The 17,261-nt window shown below is 34.9% G+C and overlaps 6 protein-coding genes across 6 annotated transcripts; 2 read left to right on the top strand and 4 right to left on the bottom strand.

The window, feature by feature from the left end:
• Positions 1–93: 93 nt before the first annotated feature.
• On the bottom strand, positions 94–770 carry Tsp_00347 (putative ubiquitin associated and SH3 domain-containing protein B; the record flags this gene model as incomplete). The annotated part of the gene is made up of 2 exons (XM_003376221.1): positions 438–770; positions 94–371 (listed from the first exon to the last, which is right to left on the bottom strand). Coding segments are annotated over exons 1-2 (611 nt in total), but the record flags the coding sequence as incomplete, so codon positions are not given.
• An 817-nt stretch (positions 771–1,587) lies between these two features.
• Tsp_00348 (putative transcription initiation factor TFIID subunit 5) lies at positions 1,588–5,754 on the bottom strand. Its single transcript, XM_003376220.1, has 3 exons — positions 5,021–5,754; positions 4,913–4,976; positions 1,588–3,576 (listed from the first exon to the last, which is right to left on the bottom strand). Exons 1-3 carry the CDS (start codon positions 5,752–5,754, stop codon positions 1,588–1,590), a joined length of 2,787 nt encoding a protein of 928 aa, XP_003376268.1.
• Positions 5,755–6,542: 788 nt separating this feature from the next.
• Positions 6,543–6,890, top strand: Tsp_00349 (conserved hypothetical protein). The gene has a single exon (XM_003376219.1). The coding sequence runs from the start codon at positions 6,543–6,545 to the stop codon at positions 6,888–6,890; it is 348 nt and encodes a 115-aa protein (XP_003376267.1).
• Positions 6,891–7,256: 366 nt separating this feature from the next.
• Positions 7,257–9,009, bottom strand: Tsp_00350 (zinc knuckle protein). Its single transcript, XM_003376218.1, has 2 exons — positions 8,735–9,009; positions 7,257–7,392 (listed from the first exon to the last, which is right to left on the bottom strand). The coding sequence occupies exons 1-2, from the start codon at positions 9,007–9,009 to the stop codon at positions 7,257–7,259; spliced, it is 411 nt and encodes a 136-aa protein (XP_003376266.1).
• Positions 9,010–10,767: 1,758 nt separating this feature from the next.
• Tsp_00351 (hypothetical protein) lies at positions 10,768–14,272 on the top strand. Its single transcript, XM_003376217.1, has 9 exons — positions 10,768–10,807; positions 11,033–11,098; positions 11,365–11,378; positions 11,916–12,083; positions 12,321–12,347; positions 13,213–13,410; positions 13,512–13,604; positions 13,652–13,785; positions 13,897–14,272. The coding sequence occupies exons 1-9, from the start codon at positions 10,768–10,770 to the stop codon at positions 14,270–14,272; spliced, it is 1,116 nt and encodes a 371-aa protein (XP_003376265.1).
• Positions 14,273–14,396: 124 nt separating this feature from the next.
• Positions 14,397–17,100, bottom strand: Tsp_00352 (conserved hypothetical protein). Its single transcript, XM_003376216.1, is given in 10 exon segments — positions 14,397–14,451; positions 14,471–14,540; positions 15,230–15,385; positions 15,441–15,813; positions 15,874–16,014; positions 16,074–16,175; positions 16,250–16,345; positions 16,378–16,485; positions 16,766–16,944; positions 17,007–17,100. 10 exon segments carry the CDS (start codon positions 17,098–17,100, stop codon positions 14,397–14,399), a joined length of 1,374 nt encoding a protein of 457 aa, XP_003376264.1.
• Positions 17,101–17,261: the final 161 nt, after the last annotated feature.

The following is a 17,261-nucleotide window of genomic DNA, read 5'->3' as shown; positions in this document are numbered from 1 at the left end:
GGACAAAAATGGCCTCTGTAATTGTTGTCAATTTTGTAATTGGATTTCATCAAATTGGTCCTCAGATATCCAATCCGGCAGCACCCTTCATACCAAGACAACCATTCGAAAAAAGCCGGCTCAATGCACATCTTCAACTCTGAATTGCCCATTGCTTTCAAAATATTTTTGCAGCTTTGGATGCACCGCAGGGCAGGTGAAGTGAACACTTTGTGCGGATGTTGGCTGTTGAATTTCAACGCACGTCCAATCATCATGGAAACTACACATCCCAATTCTGTTATTGGTGCATCATAACGAAATTGGTGAAAGCTGCCCGTTCGATTCGGCAACGACAAAGGCTGATTCAAATCATACGGCTGATATTTGCCCTATAACCATTAAGCAAAATTACAATATTATAATTATTGATCAAAAGCAAAATAATAATCATCTACATTTGCATCAAAAGCCATATTCATCCAATCCGGAAAGATGCGATCCACACGTTCAGCGTTCCGTATCAGGATCACACGACGTCCGGTCAGTTTCACTTTTTCCAGTTGCTGAAATTTCGACATTGCCATTTTTTGCACCAATTCATCTTCCAATTCTTTCGACATGGACGGTCCTGCTTGGGCCGATGCTCTACCGACGTACTGACTTTCTGCCATCGAATACATCATCGAATACACACTTCCCTCATTGAAGGCGTCGAATGATGCATCATCCGATTGGCCAGATCCGGATTTGGCTTTATCCGCGCTTTGCTTGTCTTGGGGGCTGGTCATCTTTCTATCCGCTGATCACTTCGGCTCCGCTGTCGAAAATGATTACTGCTTCGTTTCGTCACTGTTGAGAGAAGTAACTTTAAAATGGAACTTTAAACTAAAAAATTTTTTAAATACCTTTTCACTATTCTCTGCTGGTTTAAAGTAATTTTGTAAAGTAACTTTTCATTTTCTGTCAAAATTATTACTTTTTAAAAATTAATAAATAGTTAATAATAAAAATTTTGATAATCTATGGGTTAATTTACATTTATAGAACAAAAATTTATTTTTTATTGTAAATTTATCGAAGCAGTCAACAGGCAAATATTTTACAATAAATGAAAAATAAACCACTTTCAAGTCGAATTGTTTTATAAGCATGTTTTCGCTGCTATGCTGAATTGCAAATCATTTCGTTGAATGACCACTGTTAAATTGTAAATTTATTTTATCCAATAAAAATGTCGTACTTTTTCTGTAGAGTTTTATGCCGCAACAATTCAGTTTATTTTTGAAAGTTTAATTTTTGACATGCCATGCTATTAAAAAAATACTTTGATCTAAGATACCATGAAAATAAATATATTAATGCGTAACATCCAGCTTTGAAAACTGCATTCAGTAAAATTATTTTGTTATTTTCATTCAATAACAGTAGCAAATATACAAAAACTACATATACATTTAATTTCAGTGTAAAAAGGTTTTTCTGAATACAAATTCTTGCAATATAAAAATAATGTAACTTGTTCAGTAGGATAATTTTTACTTCTACAATAAAAAATAGAATAAGGAAAGCAAACTGTTTTTGGTAGGTTCAGAAATAAAAAGTATATTATTGGCCTACACCACCAAAAGCAAATAAAACATTTCGTAGACTGAATCGCAAATACTGCGCAGAAGCGGCCTCAACCCCAAACGTATGTTCTCTTGAGTGAGTAGTGGAGCTCAGAAGATTGGTGTCGTTGACTACAGTTGAAGAAGTTTGAGAAACAAGTGATTTGATAACAATATTGCGATCAGTACCTCCAGAAGCCAATACCCGACTGTCCCTGGTGAATGCAAGCGAGTAAACAATACCACGGTGATTAATGAAGTCGTGCATCATTTTGCCTGAGCCAATGTCCCATACGAGCACCCGCCCATCCTCACCACCGGACGCTAACCAACGGCCGTCGTAGGAAAATTCTAAAGCCTGCACGCTGGCCTTGTGTCCAGTGAACAAGCGCACACACTGGCCATTGAGCAGATCCCAAATTCGAACTGCTCGATCCTCAGAACAACTGGCCACGTAGTTGCAATTCGGATGGAATCGTACCCTGCCAACCAAATCGTAATGACCAAGCATGACACGTAATGGTGAAGGACGGTCCAATGCCCACAAACAAACCGCACCGTCGAAATAGCCGGAAACAAAATAACTTCCGAAGGTACTGAACTGAACGTCCGTTGGTTCACAAACATCATAATGATAGGCAACCAAATTGTCCCTAGTGAGCAAATTCCACAAACGGATCGACTTATCCTGAGAACAAGACAACAGCATATGCTTCTCCTCGTGATAACTGAGACTGTAAATTTCACCCGAGTGGCCAGTGAGCACGTATTCGACTTCGGTTGGGTTCGCTTCCAGCATCTCTGTATAGATATCATCCGAGTCGACGTTCAACGATTCTAACTCTTCGGCTCGTTTCAGCGTTGGCAAAGGTTCTTCATTCAACGATCTCATCGTTATACTCGAATTACTGTATCCCAAGAATAACAATTTACAATCTTCTGACGTAGTGATTGCATCGATTGCTTCGTCAGAATTTTCTACAGCGTAAAAAATTGCCGTAGGTCGCAGCTCAACATTCGCTTTCGGCTTTCGGTTAATTTCGCTCAACATCTGATGACGTTTCAGCTTCCAAGTGTCGCTCAGCTGTCCGAAAGGAATTCGCCCCCAAGCTGGGGCGTTTGGATCTGCTTTTTGCTTTCTCGTCGTCGTCGAATCTTTGCTTTTCGACTTTTTCTTCTTAGGCTTCTCTGAATCGCCATCTATATCGAAGAAACGAGTCGAATCGTCGGCTAGAATTGGCAATGCTTGATCCTTGAAAATGCCCGAATAGACTTTGGTTTTCATCATTTTCAACGGAGCTTCGCCCAACAAATAACCCCGGTAACGTTCCACGGTTTCGTAACTGCGAGCCGGCTCGTCGCTCGTATCCAGTTCGAAACGTGCTTCGACAATATCCGATATCAGCGGGAGCGATTTGATCAACTCTCGAAATTCCGAGATGGACTCCCTGGACAAACGGACAACTATTCGATTTGATTTCAGCTCTCTCAGCGGTAAACAAAATTGCACATCTTGTTCATCCAATACCAAACTGAACTCTTCAATAATACTTTCATAATAACATTCTTGAATTGGGAGAAATTTTTCCAGAAAATCTCTTGCCAAATCAAACTGATCATTGTAACAAAAGTCGGCAAAAATTGCTGCATAGACGGTAAAATTGAACACACTGAGTTCGGGATGACATCGATCACTGACTGACTGCTTCAACATGCTGATCAACGTGGAATACTCTTTGACGGCCGATTCGAATTTACGCTTTGCAAATTCGTCACGTTCAAATTGAGAAGGCGGTTTGAAATAATCACGAGCGTCCGTTATTTCTGCCGAACGAGCCTGCAATCCGTTTATGAAAGCACTGCGCGTTTCTGATGCACCCAACAGATCCAGCAGACGAAACGTGCATTTCGCTTTTTCATTTATTCTACTGTATTCATCAACGTCGATTTGCATATCCGACATTTCTGCCATTGAAATTAAAATTTTCTAAAAATTCACTACCCACATCCAATCAAACTATAAAATAAACGCCATTAGAATGAAATTTCAAAAACATCAATTACACAAAATTACTACTATATATACATTTATTTCTTAAATTTATTAATAATAAACGAACACATGCATTGACTTATTCCAATGTAATTCAAAATCGTATCTTTCTACCATAGAGGAAAACGCGCTCAATTACATGTTTTCAATTTTTCAATATAAATAAAAAGCAAACAATCTGAATGTAAAATTTAAAAAGTTTCGTGAACAAGTTCAATTGGCATCCTTTAACAACAGCATTTCAGACACTTAAATAAGTACAAAATCTTGAAAAAAAAGAAAACATTCATAAAACGTAAAATAAGCAGGAAATAAATTTAAAAAACATGAGCAAATAACTTGAAAAAGTAATAAAAATATTTTCAAAAATTCATGCAACGGTTGTTAATTAAATATATTAAAATTATTTTGCATTCACCTGCTTTTGTTTTGCAAAACAGTCATGTTATTATTGCTATTATTCAAATGGAAGGATGAAAAGTTCACCCATGTAGTACAGTACACTTTCTATAAATTAAGTACAATTTTCTTCCTTCACATAATGTTTTGTCGCATGCTGCTTGAAACTGCAAATATATATAGTTTGTATTATATTTAAAAACATACAGATAAAAATTGTTATAACTTTTAAATTATACACCAGCGGACGTTCTTGCTTTGGTATTTGTGCGCATGCTCTTCTCTGCTTATTCTTACTGTTGACAGAACGCAGTTTCATGCCTAAACAGAGCTCATAAATTTCCAAATGACTGAAAATTGAAATTTTAAAATTAACAAATTATAATAAATAACATATTAACTCTCAGATGGTCTTTTCACATTATGTACAGATTTACAATTTTTGGGTCTTTTGGATTTTAACCATGAAATGCTTGTTTTTCATCTTATTATTACATTCAGTTCACTGAAATTGTACTTTTGAGCGTTTATAGATTTTATTATAACAACAGTTTTTAATACAGACATGATTATTGAAATGAGAATGACCTACATGGAGAGGCGCTGGACCTGTCGTAACAGTTGGGACAGATTTTGTGGACGTGCTCTGTGCAGCACGGCGCCTGGCATAATTCACAGCATTTTTTTCATTTGTTCATCTGTGATTCCATTGCAGAAGGCCCAACACTGTTTGCATTAGGGTCGCTGTTTTATGGTGAAGTGTCGATATTAATCCCAGCGACTACGATTAACCGTTTCTCATCATTATGACAGTGTGAAATCAATAAATAATCAAACATTTAAAATTGTACTTTCGAAATAATTATCAAACCTTTTCAAAATCATTTTGATGCAACAAAACTGCTGAATGACGAAAAATTACATCCCGAAAATCGCTGACAATAAAAAAATCATAATTTACTGATTTTTTTTATCAAACCCTGTAGTTTCAGAGCAACATGCCAGTAATGTATATACTGTCGTACAAAAACTGTAAATAATACATAATATTAAACCAATTGTAACCGGAACTTTATAAGAAATATCAGGAGTAGGAATATCTATATCAGCATAAGAAACGCTGCTTTCTTTAACATGTAAATAAAGACATAGCAAAGTACTGGTATAATTGTAATAAAAATTACATGGAGCTTCTACAAGTCTGGAATCATCTGCACCACCGGTGAAATTGAGTAAATCAAGAAACTTTGGATCCAAGCATCGCAGCAAAACATCAGGAGCGTAAAAGCGAACTTTCACAATTAAACCGCCTTTTGTAGGCTTTTGGTAACGAAAATGAATTGGAAACTCAATCACATCTTCAAAAATAAATGCATTATACATACGCTTAGAACTTTCTATCAGTACAGTTTGATCGACTGAAGTCCAAGCTGGAGCTTCAACAAAAAATGGCTTATATGAATAAAACATGTTGCGAATTGAAGCCGGCATCTGATCTACATCCAAGTAGGCTCCAGATGGAACTGTTACTCGATAAACGACAGAACAATTCACCAATCTGTTCATACTACTCAAGTAAATAAAGTTGGAAAGCTGTCGATGAAAACCATCACCAGTAATTTTAAAATCTTTTTTCAAACTTAGTTCATTTGAATACAGATAAGTGAAAAATCCACAAAATAAAAGAATATATATAATTTTTACAATACACATTTCTTGGAAAAATCTATGAAACACACATAACTAATAAATACATGGAATAAGTGGAAAACAATTCCGATATCTATTTTTACGTACCGTATCTTTATGACCAAAAGGTATAATTTTTATAAAAGTACAAGCAATTATCCTTTTTCATGCTACACTAAGGACATATGAAAATTAATTTATGTTTTCTGCTCAACAGAAAAGAATACAAATACAATAACAACTTATTTTTACTGTCTATTATCTGCAAAACTATTTTATTTTTAAACTAGTACTGGAAAGAAATTGCATTCACAGATTCTTCTAATAAAAATTTTTTTCATAAAAAACAAATTTCATTAAATTACATGCCTTTGTTTCTCAGCTGAATATTTATTGTTCTGTTAGGTTTATTTTGTTTGTACAAAATGTATTGTAGCGTTCATTGGGGCTGCGTTGGATCTACTCATATTGCCAAGCGTATTCGTTTATTACGTTGATGGCAATATAAATAAGTGTATTGTTATAAAATAAAAGGAATCTAGGAGCAATGCCGACCGCTCACCATGCTTCTGATCCACTCTTCTGCACTCGGCCGTATTCGAGTCACAACTTTTTTACAAAAGAGTCCATCTGATATGCAGGTACAATTATCTCTTCGTCGTCATATTGCCCCCTTCTAGTTCGCTCCAAACTTTTCCTTAGAGGATGTAATCCCAAAAGTGTGCAGGGGGCGTCATGCGAGAGATGACCTCCTGACTTCTGCACTGTATGTGTTGAAGACGCCACCATTCGACAATTGTGGCAAATGCTGAATGCCAGACCCGTACCAGATGGACCAAGCTCTCCCAGTGGGTTGTCCGGCGCTCTTCCGTGCGTGGTACTTGTTCATCCGATCAGAATGTACCACTAGTGTACGGCGCCTGCGCTTCTGGATTTCCTCGCACCCGATACGTTTTCGGCCCCAGTATCTGCACTATCTTGTATGGCTTCTCCTGATACAGGTTGAGCTTCCCTCTTTTTGGAATGGCCAGTCAGACGACATCAATCAGACGGAAGTCCATTCCAGTCGCTTTGCGACTGATGCACACAGTCATGAGAATGATTCTGAGATTTCACAAAAATCTGAATTAATTTCCGAATTAGAAAAACATAATAATTAAAAAATTCAACACAAATAACACAGGCCTGCAAACTTTTTCTCTAGGGTTTACAAAATTATGAGTGACTTTTAATAATTTTGCTATGCAGATTTCAAAAATGCTAATGAATTTTACCCATCGCATACAGCTATTTCACAATATGAATGTGGGAATCCACGTATTGTGCAATACAGCACACTGTACAGAACAACACAAACTGGCGTACATAGTTTTAATGTGCACAAAATAAAGTAAATTACTTCTACTTGATGTTGGCGTGTCTTTCATTAGAGTATCCAGTCCTTTTGGCAGCAAACAACCGCCGCGTTGACCTCTTCTTTCGATTCTGTTTTGTTTCCCTCTTGAGACACTAGGAGGAGTCTGAAATCATTGCAACATTCCATCGCCATGATATCTCTGCTCCATTTGTTTTATGTCTTCATGAAATCGTTCATCTTGTTCTTCACTGACATGTCCAAAATTCTGTGGAAAGAAATCTAAATGTGAGTGCAGAAAGTAGAGCCTCAAACTCATGTTAAATTCTAACTTTTCAAATTTCTCAAGCATAACATTCACAATTCTTCTACATTCCGGGTCCTTCTTGTTTCCCAGAAATCCCGAAACAACATTAGCAAATGCAATCCATGCTTATTCCTCAACTTGGTCATTGTGTTTACAAATATATGGTCTTTAATCAATTTCTGTATGTCAGGTCCAACAAATATGCCTTCTTTCAATTTGGCATCTGACAGAAAACGAAATTGGGTGCAGAGGTATTGGAAGCAAGTTCCATTTTAATCCAAGTGTTTAACAAACTGCTTCATGAAGTTCATGTGAAGTAATGGTAGGAGCACTTTTTCAGGATCAATTAAACTTTCATGGAAAATTCTTTTGACTCGTAATGGCCAGTCTTTTTTCCAGTGTTCATCACGTGCTCAGCAATCCCATTCACACAAAACGTATGGCAATTTATATGTTTAGCCCAAGACTTATCTTGATCTCCTAGCTTTATACCAAAGTATTCAAAATATGCCTTCTTCACAAAATCTGCTATTTTATGCCTCTTGCTCTTCACTACAAAACTGCCGCAAATGTGACAAAATGAATCTAGACTACTTAAACACCCTCTTGTATGTCTCTCTTAAAACAGAAAACAATGCGTTACATACGTACAATAGTAGAAAACGTAACGTAGCAGGGTGTTAAAAAAACAGTATGTGATAGGGAAAAATAAATATCATTTTCAAAATCAGCATGTTAAAAATACCCCAAAACAGCTAATACTTGGAAGACCCCTAAAACCATGCAGGCTAGTGTAATTATACATAATAATTTAATTAAATGAACAAATGTACCAATAAGAAAAATGAATTGTGTTGCTATTACTTTAACATTTAAATATAAAAATTAATTAAAGAAATAAAATCAATAACATAACAAATAGATTACATATGCAAATAATAAAAAGTTTAGTTACAAAGTAACAAACATACATTGTGAAGATCTGGGGTGCAACTGTGGCACCGCATGAAATCCCACCCCAACAGGATCCGATGGGAAAGACTTTTCACTCACAAAACAATATGCTGCACTCATACCAAGTCACCGAGCTCGATTTTCATGACGCAAGCACTAGTAACGACTAGTTCGGTGCCGCTCGCCGCTTCCAACCCAATCGTGGATATAGGAACGTTCCACAAGACCACAGAACTCTGGTTAAACTCCATAACGGCAAGAGTCACCGCGATTCCTGTGTCCACTAGCATATCGGACTTTAGGCTACCCACGGAGCCCTCCACTTGTGAGATCTCAGTGACCGGGGACTTAATGACGACGACTGGTAAGGTACTATCAATATCACTTACCGTAGCTGTAGTTCGCCACTCGCGCGTCCACGCCCATTGCACATGTCGCAATCCTGGCTAATGTGGCCTACTCCGCCGCAACTCCAGCAATTTTTGTGGCCACTCCTTGCCCGACGGCGTCGCCGCGCTTCCATTTTTCTTGTAGTCGCAGGGATCTCTTCTGTCAGGAGTTCTTTCAGCCTCGTTTCCTGCTCTTCTGCTTCAAATGGCAGCTTCCTGTGTCGCTGCCGCCACAGCTTTTGTTCACTTGTCTTCACCGACCGAAGTTTCAGCATCGGAGTGGGAACCGAAGATATATTCACGGTGAGCCTGGTGATCTAGTTCACCACCAGTTCTTCGCGTATGGCAATTTCCACTGCTTTTTCGAAGCATTCCAAATCGCTTGATAAATCAACAGTTTAACGGCATCTAGGCATCTTCCACTCTTAAACTGCAGTAAGAAGACACTGTCCGCTGCTCCTTCAGGCGGGGGAATGCCTTCGGGAGCAGCCGTTCTAACGACCGCTCGGCGTACGCTCGGACACACTCGCACATCGTTCACCTAGGCGTAATCATCGGGTTCGTCAACCTCCCAAGCCGCCAGAGCATTTCGAACCTCTGCGTCCGTGTAGTACTGCACCAAAGCTGCCCTCTGCTCTGACGGAACGTCTGCGGCTCTGAAGTACATTTCCATGTGGGCAAACCAGGATTCCACATCAGATGATTTCGTCAATAATTCCGGCGGTCAGACCCAGTCTGACGTGGTGATACTGCAGCGCTCGCCAGTTGTGGAGCTCTTTGGGGCTGCATTGGATCTACCTCATACTATTCAGCGCATTCATTTGTTACGTTGATAAGAATGTAAAAGAGTGTATGCATGATTAAAAAAGAAAATGAATCCAGAAACAATGCTGACCGCTCACCACACACCTGGTCACCACTTGTTTTACAAAAGTGTCAATCTGAGACGCAGGTACAATTATCTGTTTGGCGTCATGAAATTTTTATTTAATGCAAAAATAGAAGCTTCATACGGACGTTTTCCCCAGAAAAATAAATTTTTTAAATGAATAAGTAGCTTTTATAGTTATGAATACCTAAAAAGTAAAAATCATTAAAACTGTTTATGCATTGAAATTAAAAAACTTTCGATAATTAATGCACACAGCCTACAGAATGATTCTGATATTTTCTACTAAATTTCATTGATGAAGTATAATTTTTAAAAAATATCACAATGCGAACTAAACCTTGGCAAAATATACCCAAAAGCATTAAGAAAATAGAAAAACATAAGGGCACTTATAAAATTGACGAATATTTTAAACTCATATTCAAAGTGTCAATAATGCTGTAAATGAAATTATGAGTACTAGATTAGAAAAACTGAACGTTCAGTGAAAATGAGCGAATAAAGTGTGATCATCATCATTCATTTAACTTTTTGTTTAAACAATTTTATCAATAAAACTTTTAACTGTAAAAAATAATAAATGTGCTTTTCATTTATTAAATGTCTCTTTGAAGACATTCATGAAAGTGATGCTGATACAATTATGCGCTATATTATACAGTTAAATGAGAAACTGAACAACAGAATACGTATAATTCTATAATAATGTATTACAATTTAACTGATTTATATTCAAAATACTTCCGTTTCTAAGACTGTGCGAAATTAATACCTGCCCTCTGTTTTAATGCAAAACAACTTCTTTTTAATGTATTTTAATCAACTTCAATGTGCATGTTCAGCAGATATCTTTTATTTGATCTAGCAGACAATGATGATTTACTTACTTTCGCAGATTGACGTTTAACATTTAAATATTAATCTTAGAAAAACAGTAAACAGTTCACCTAACAGTTAATGCAAAAATGTAATGTATATATATATGTATGCCACTTTGTGTGATAAAATTGTTTAATAAAACACTGACAAACAAATTATTATTAGTTCAACGTGCGTGATTGAATAATTCAAACAAAAAATTTTCTATATATTTGCAGCAGCAAAGTAGCAAATCAGACTAAAATCAACCAGTGATAAAAACATGAAAGCCGTTATCATTTGCTTCGCAGCTTTGTTCGTAAGTTTTGTGAAATATTTTAGAAAAGTCTAAAGTAAAATTTTTTTTATTTTAATTATTTCTGGTCAAGTTCAATAGCTTAAAATTAATCTAGCACACTGATTTCCTATTTTTACTTTGCCGCTTATTTCCTGTACATTATTAATATATACTTTTATTTATTATATGTAAATTTCCATTTGAAGAAAATTTTATCATGAAAATAATGTTTCTCTTTTTTCTTTTTTAGGCTTTGGTAGTAATGTAAGTCAAATGCTGTCACTTCCAACTTTATTTAATACGGTTGAATTTCAACGTTAACGATTTATATTTAAAAAAGTTAAAGTTTCAAAATTTCAAATATACAGTCGTCATTCATTGTGCACAGCATGCATTACATTAATTTGCTTTACAAATGAAAAGTAGAGTTTTCAGTTTTAGTTTAAATATAAAGTTCACAACAACGAGTTTTCACTTTAAAAAAATGCAACCAAACAATGATTATGAAATAATTAAATTACATTGTAATTTCATTTTTTACAAATAATAATTGTAATGCTTACTGTGTATTTTTACTTTTAGGGCAGCAGATCAGCGTAAGTAACACTTCTTGTTTTTGGAAAAAATGATAAATAATATAAAAATTACATTGAAAAAATATATTTAGTTCACCATTATTTTAAAAAGATAAAATTAAAGTCTTAATAAAAAAATGAGCTAGGTGAGAAATTATAAAGATTTTTAATGAAAATTCACAGCTCTGTGCAAATGAAAGCATTTTGTATCAATTATAACTGATGAAAATGATGCATTTAATTAATTTCAAAATATTTACTAAAAATTTTATAAAAGATCTCCATGTAATGTTTTAAAAATTTAAATAAGCAGTAAGCAATACATTATTCCGATAAAAATTCTGCGGAAAGGTTGCTGAATGAAAATGCAAAAGCCGTGAAAATTAAGAGAAATGAAATGATGGTTGTCTGGAAAGATGCATTTGTGAATTTTAAAAAATTAACTAATCATTCTTATTTTCAAGATATTTTGAACGTCAAACTCTCTCAATTTCCTCGATATGTAAGCGTATTCTTCATTAATTCTGCACTGTTTTGCATAATCTTCTTTCATTTCAGAGAGATGCTCTGAAAGTTCAACAGGATAAATTAGATCAATGCGAAAAGCAAGTTTGCAGCTCACAAACTCAGAAAATTGTACAGTCTATTGAAACTGGAAAGGACACATTTAGTGCATACACATCCTACTCAGACTGCATGAACCCTTGTCTTGCTAAAAGTGTGAGAGTAAGAAGTTTTCAATTTTTTATTAATCAATGCTAATCTAGTAGTACTATACTGATGAGAACTGTTAAAAATTGAAGTATAGTTATATACAGGATGCTGAATCTTATTCTATTATTTGCTAAGAGGCATGTATTTCAAATTTTAGCTACCTGAGTCCTCTGAGAGCAGCGAAGAATAACTACTGTTCAGTATATTACAATAATTTGAAAAAAAGAAAATAATCTCAACAGTTTACAGTGTCTTCTAGAAACAACAAGACGACTCGTTTAAAATAATAAATATATTCAACCTATTAATTTTTTATTTTATTTTAATTTAAAAATCTACAAAGCAAAAAAAATCTAATTTCTACAGCATTTCGTTTCTACGCAAAATTTTATTGCTTTGACAAATAAATGCAACTGAAAGAATATCTTGAACTATTCAAAAATTTGCGTTCGTGACATTAACTTCCTATTATGAAAAAAGTCAATCTTTGCAGCTTAACATAATAGTATAAATCAAAGAACAGCTCATTATTTTCATATGTCATAATTTTAAACCTCAAATAACAAGAAAAATCATAAATACACTTTTCAATCATAATAATTTGCAATATAAAACATAATTTTTAAAAAACGGTGCATTCTTAGTTAATATAAAAAAGCACCTTAATACAGTAAAACCGTAATTTAGTTTAAAAAAGTTTAACTCAGTTTAAAAAAGTTATTAACTAATGAATTGTGCAAATAAAAATTTTCTTTAAAGAATGATTTCAAACAAACATATGCCAGTCTTTTCAACTTCATATTCTTAATAATAATAACGCATAGCTATAACTCAAAAATTTCAAATTTATATTAGATACTTTATAACAAAATTTATCGACAAAACTATAAAGCACAGCACATAAATTATAATAATTTTATTTAATGAACAAACATATGAATTAAAATAATAATTTTGTTATTATAACCACATAAATATATAGATGAATTAAATGAAAAAAATCAATAGTATAATAATCTGAAAATGATGAAAAAATGAGCTGCAAAGTAACTACTATGCAATGAGTAGAAATCTAAGAATGAATGAATTCAATTGCGACGAACGAATTCAAAATTCACACGACTAGTGAAGTCCATATAAGTCAACGACGGCATTGCTCGAGGAACCAAACGCCAAGTCTTATCAGCTAACTCTTCGTATACGAGAACTGAACAATACGGATAATTTCCACCAATCATTTGCATATCACTCTGGAGAACAGTTTCCGTTTTGCGTGCATTCAAATGTCGAGAAATTGCATCCACAGTCAAACTATGCACTACAAACAGCATGTAGCCCGGTTCTAAACAAAACAAAAAGCATTTCAATAATATTTCAAGTGAATGAAATTGAACCTCGCACATTATTGTATATATTATACATACTGTTTTCTATTTCCAGAATGTTCTTGAAAGCCTGTATGCATCGGTCATAAAATGCAATATGACTTTCGTTTCTGCGGTTGCGAATTTCTTCTCTGGACAAAATTGGCTTGTAATTGTTGTCAATTTTGTAATTGGATTTCATCAAATCGTCCTCAGATATCCAATCCGGCAGCACCTCATACCAAGACAACCATTCGAAAAAAGCCGGCTCAATGCACATCTTCAACTCTGAATTGCCCATTGCTTTCAAAATATTTTTGCAGCTTTGGATGCACCGCAGGGCAGGTGAAGTGAACACTTTGTGCGGATGTTGGCTGTTGAATTTCAACGCACGTCCAATCATCATGGAAACTACACATCCCAATTCTGTTATTGGTGCATCATAACGAAATTGGTGAAAGCTGCCCGTTCGATTCGGCAACGACAAAGGCTGATTCAAATCATACGGCTGATATTTGCCCTATAACCATTAAGCAAAATTACAATATTATAATTATTGATCAAAAGCAAAATAATAATCATCTACATTTGCATCAAAAGCCATATTCATCCAATCCGGAAAGATGCGATCCACACGTTCAGCGTTCCGTATCAGGATCACACGACGTCCGGTCAGTTTCACTTTTTCCAGTTGCTGAAATTTCGACATTGCCATTTTTTGCACCAATTCATCTTCCAATTCTTTCGACATGGACGGTCCTGCTTGGGCCGATGCTCTACCGACGTACTGACTTTCTGCCATCGAATACATCATCGAATACACACTTCCCTCATTGAAGGCGTCGAATGATGCATCATCCGATTGGCCAGATCCGGATTTGGCTTTATCCGCGCTTTGCTTGTCTTGGGGGCTGGTCATCTTTCTATCCGCTGATCACTTCGGCTCCGCTGTCGAAAATGATTATTGCTTCGTTATGTCACTTTTGAGAGAAGTAACTTTAAAATGGAACTTTAAACTAAAAAATTTTAAAATACCTTTTCACTATTCTCTGCTGGTTTAAATTTAAAGTAATTTTATAAGGTAACTTTTCATTTTCTGTCAAAACTATTACTTTTTAAAAATTAATAAATAATATTTAAATTTTGATATGGAAAAAAATACTCGCTAAGTTGTGATGATTTAAATTTTTGCAATAATAATCAACATTACATGAAACAATTGTTAAATAAATATATTACTTGAGAACACTATAAGTAAATGTATCACGTATAAATATTTATATGTAAATGCCTATTTAATGCAATGCGCTTGTTGAGTTGTTCGATATTTTTAGGTTTACTTTGATTCTGCGAGCAATTTTCATCCAGGCAAACTCTATGGAATGAAAACGCATTTCAGTTGCGTATCAAACAATGAAAATCAGTGATAGTTATTGCTTTTTTACATAATAATTGAAAGCAGTTATCATTGAATGAAAAATTAATGAATAAAAAAACCAGATATCCTTTGAAATAAATTGAAAACCTTTTTTAGATTACCAAATTATTGAAAACTTATATATTTGCTGAATATTTTTTATTAACCTGATACATAAACAGTTAATGATCAATGATACAAACGGTTAAAAATCGTTGTTTAAATTTGAAATTCACTAAATATCAGTTTGAAATCGGGTGCTCTGATTCAGAAGCACTATCAAAAGTGAGCAAAGGTGTCCTGCAGCTGTCCATCAAGTCTGAATATACCATATGCAAATTTATCAGTTAAAACACTAACACATCATCACTGGTTACCTGCTACAATTGAAGACCATGGTAAAGTAATGTAAGTGAGATGGGCATTCAACGGAACGCAATCAGCACGGCGTTTTTCTCTTAATCGATGCCATGCTTGACTGAAACCTCGTGTGCTCCACAGCTGTCCTAATGCCAACGATTCATTTCCAATTTCTAAACATATAATAATATGATTTCGACAAATTTTCAAATAACATTTCTCCAAAACTGTTACTACCATCGTCAATGGTGCTGGCCTCAACTTCAGGCCATTGCCTGCTGGTGTCTGTTTCACTGGGGCATTTTTTTACCGGATGACAAGTCGATTTGTAGTTTTCGTAAAAACTCGAGGTAACGCAACTCCATCTAGACAAATTGGTATCGCTTCGCCGGCGCTGATAGGCTTTCACAGCAGATAATAAATCTTTTTCGTCATAACTACCGATCGAACTAACTGGAGTCTGGTATCCTTGGACAGGAACCCGAGCAACTGCCATTTCAGCAAAGCCCTTTCCACGTGGCCCTCTCATTATGACAAACTCCAATCTCTTGTGACCAGTGGAACGAATCAGATTATTTGCCCAATTCCAAGTACTGCAAATCTGAATACGCTTCATATTGAAAACCACTTCTGCACATGTATATTAAGCATGTTTTAATACCTTCGAATCATATACTTGCTTCAAAACTTCGTACCGAATTGAACCAAGAAATATTGTCGACACATACTGACCAGATAAATCTTTTGCAACCAGTTCAACACAAACACATTCCCCATCACGAATCACAATTTCTTTAAACACCTACATCAAACTAAACAAATGTTAAATAATAAGCTCGTGTCAATTTTCGAAAAATTTACCTGTTCAAAATTATCCACAGGAAAACATATATTCGGATATGTAAATTCTTCAGATTCACCCTTGCTGTCCATCCTATGCCGACTTGGTGATGCATAGACGCGCTTTAAATATAAAATAACATAAAATAAAATAAATCTCATTGTTCATATATTTCATTTTCAAAGAGCATACATACTTGTGAATACTTTTTCAGTATCTGCAAATTCTGAGGACTCGTTCTTGTGCAAACAGCACAGGTGAGCACGTATTCAACCTCAAAAAACACTGTATTCTAATACAGAAAAAATATAAATATATTCGTACTTCATGGAGCAACAAATTGAGGTATAGTGTTTCTTCCCAATTTATTGACTGAGATCCCGGAGATGGCTGTTTCTTGCTAGTTTTCCGGTAAACTTTAATAAACCCCGACTAAAATTACCAGTTTTATCATCTTCTCATTGACTGATTGAATAAAATTAACAAAAAATCCAATACTTCTATAATTTTTTTAAAATAAAACAGAACAATTTGCTACTAATTTAAATCTTCACATCCGTTAATTTAGCTTGGAAATCAACTAATTACAGTAAACTTAAAACGCACAATATGAATCTTAATTCAATTCATAAATTAATATGTCATATTATTCAATAATGAACTTCTAATTCATATTTCACTTGTCATAATAACTGAAGAAAAAGTTTCATACCTGACTGGTTAAAAAGCTGTTGTAGATAAATGATGAGTGTGGTACATACCAAAGTATGTCGTCCGTCTGGAAAGAGCAGTGCGATTTTGTGCAGTGAGCATTTACTAGAAAAAATTCAGCAAAAATGCGTGCCCAAGCATGTTTGTCAACGTTGGATACCATCACATAACTGTCCAGTTCTGCATTTTAAAATGTTTTACTGAAATTCGATGAAAAATTTCAACTCGATTACACTACTGACCTGTAAATGATTGCTTTTTTCTCAAGTTGGATATTTTCTGCAATAGCAGCGATACACACAAGCATGACTCAGAGCTCTTTGAATTGGTGGACATCGCAATTGTTAGCACTGACTTTCAAAGGAGTGCAATATTTGGCATGTAGCGCAATCCAATCTGTAACAAGGATGTAATGATCATAGGTTTTAAAAGGTAATTAGGTTCGCGGTAATAGGATATTTTTTCTATAATAGTATTCCTGAAAAATTATTGATGCA

This window comes from Trichinella spiralis (assembly GCF_000181795.1).
Source record: "Trichinella spiralis strain ISS 195 chromosome Unknown Scfld4, whole genome shotgun sequence".
Lineage (NCBI taxonomy): Eukaryota > Metazoa > Nematoda > Enoplea > Trichinellida > Trichinellidae > Trichinella > Trichinella spiralis.
The sequence above is the reverse complement of the archived record's forward strand: the minus strand, read 5'-3'. Positions and strand labels throughout refer to the sequence as shown.

Excerpts from the sequence above, each read along its gene's own strand:
- Tsp_00348 (XM_003376220.1), bottom strand. The coding sequence starts at position 5,754 with ATGTGTATTGTAAAAATTATATATATTCTTTTATTTTGTGGATTTTTC. Across the intron at positions 4,977-5,020 it reads TGTTGCTCTGAAACTACAGG|CGATTTTCGGGATGTAATTT; the intron begins GTTTGATAAAAA and ends TTTTATTGTCAG. Across the intron at positions 3,577-4,912 it reads ATCAAAATGATTTTGAAAAG|AAAATTTTAATTTCAATGGC; the intron begins GTTTGATAATTA and ends GTGAATTTTTAG.
- Tsp_00349 (XM_003376219.1), top strand. The coding sequence starts at position 6,543 with ATGCCAGACCCGTACCAGATGGACCAAGCTCTCCCAGTGGGTTGTCCG.
- Tsp_00350 (XM_003376218.1), bottom strand. The coding sequence starts at position 9,009 with ATGCTGAAACTTCGGTCGGTGAAGACAAGTGAACAAAAGCTGTGGCGG. Across the intron at positions 7,393-8,734 it reads AGTGGCGAACTACAGCTACG|GCTCTACTTTCTGCACTCAC; the intron begins GTAAGTGATATT and ends CATGAGTTTGAG.
- Tsp_00351 (XM_003376217.1), top strand. The coding sequence starts at position 10,768 with ATGAAAGCCGTTATCATTTGCTTCGCAGCTTTGTTCGTAA. Across the intron at positions 12,084-12,320 it reads GTCTTGCTAAAAGTGTGAGA|TGTCTTCTAGAAACAACAAG; the intron begins GTAAGAAGTTTT and ends AACAGTTTACAG. Across the intron at positions 12,348-13,212 it reads TAGAAACAACAAGACGACTC|TCAACGACGGCATTGCTCGA; the intron begins GTTTAAAATAAT and ends AGTCCATATAAG.
- Tsp_00352 (XM_003376216.1), bottom strand. The coding sequence starts at position 17,100 with ATGTCCACCAATTCAAAGAGCTCTGAGTCATGCTTGTGTGTATCGCTG. Across the intron at positions 15,814-15,873 it reads AGCAAGTATATGATTCGAAG|ATTTGCAGTACTTGGAATTG; the intron begins GTATTAAAACAT and ends AAGCGTATTCAG. Across the intron at positions 14,541-15,229 it reads ATGGTCTTCAATTGTAGCAG|TTTTGACAGAAAATGAAAAG; the intron begins GTAACCAGTGAT and ends AAAAAGTAATAG.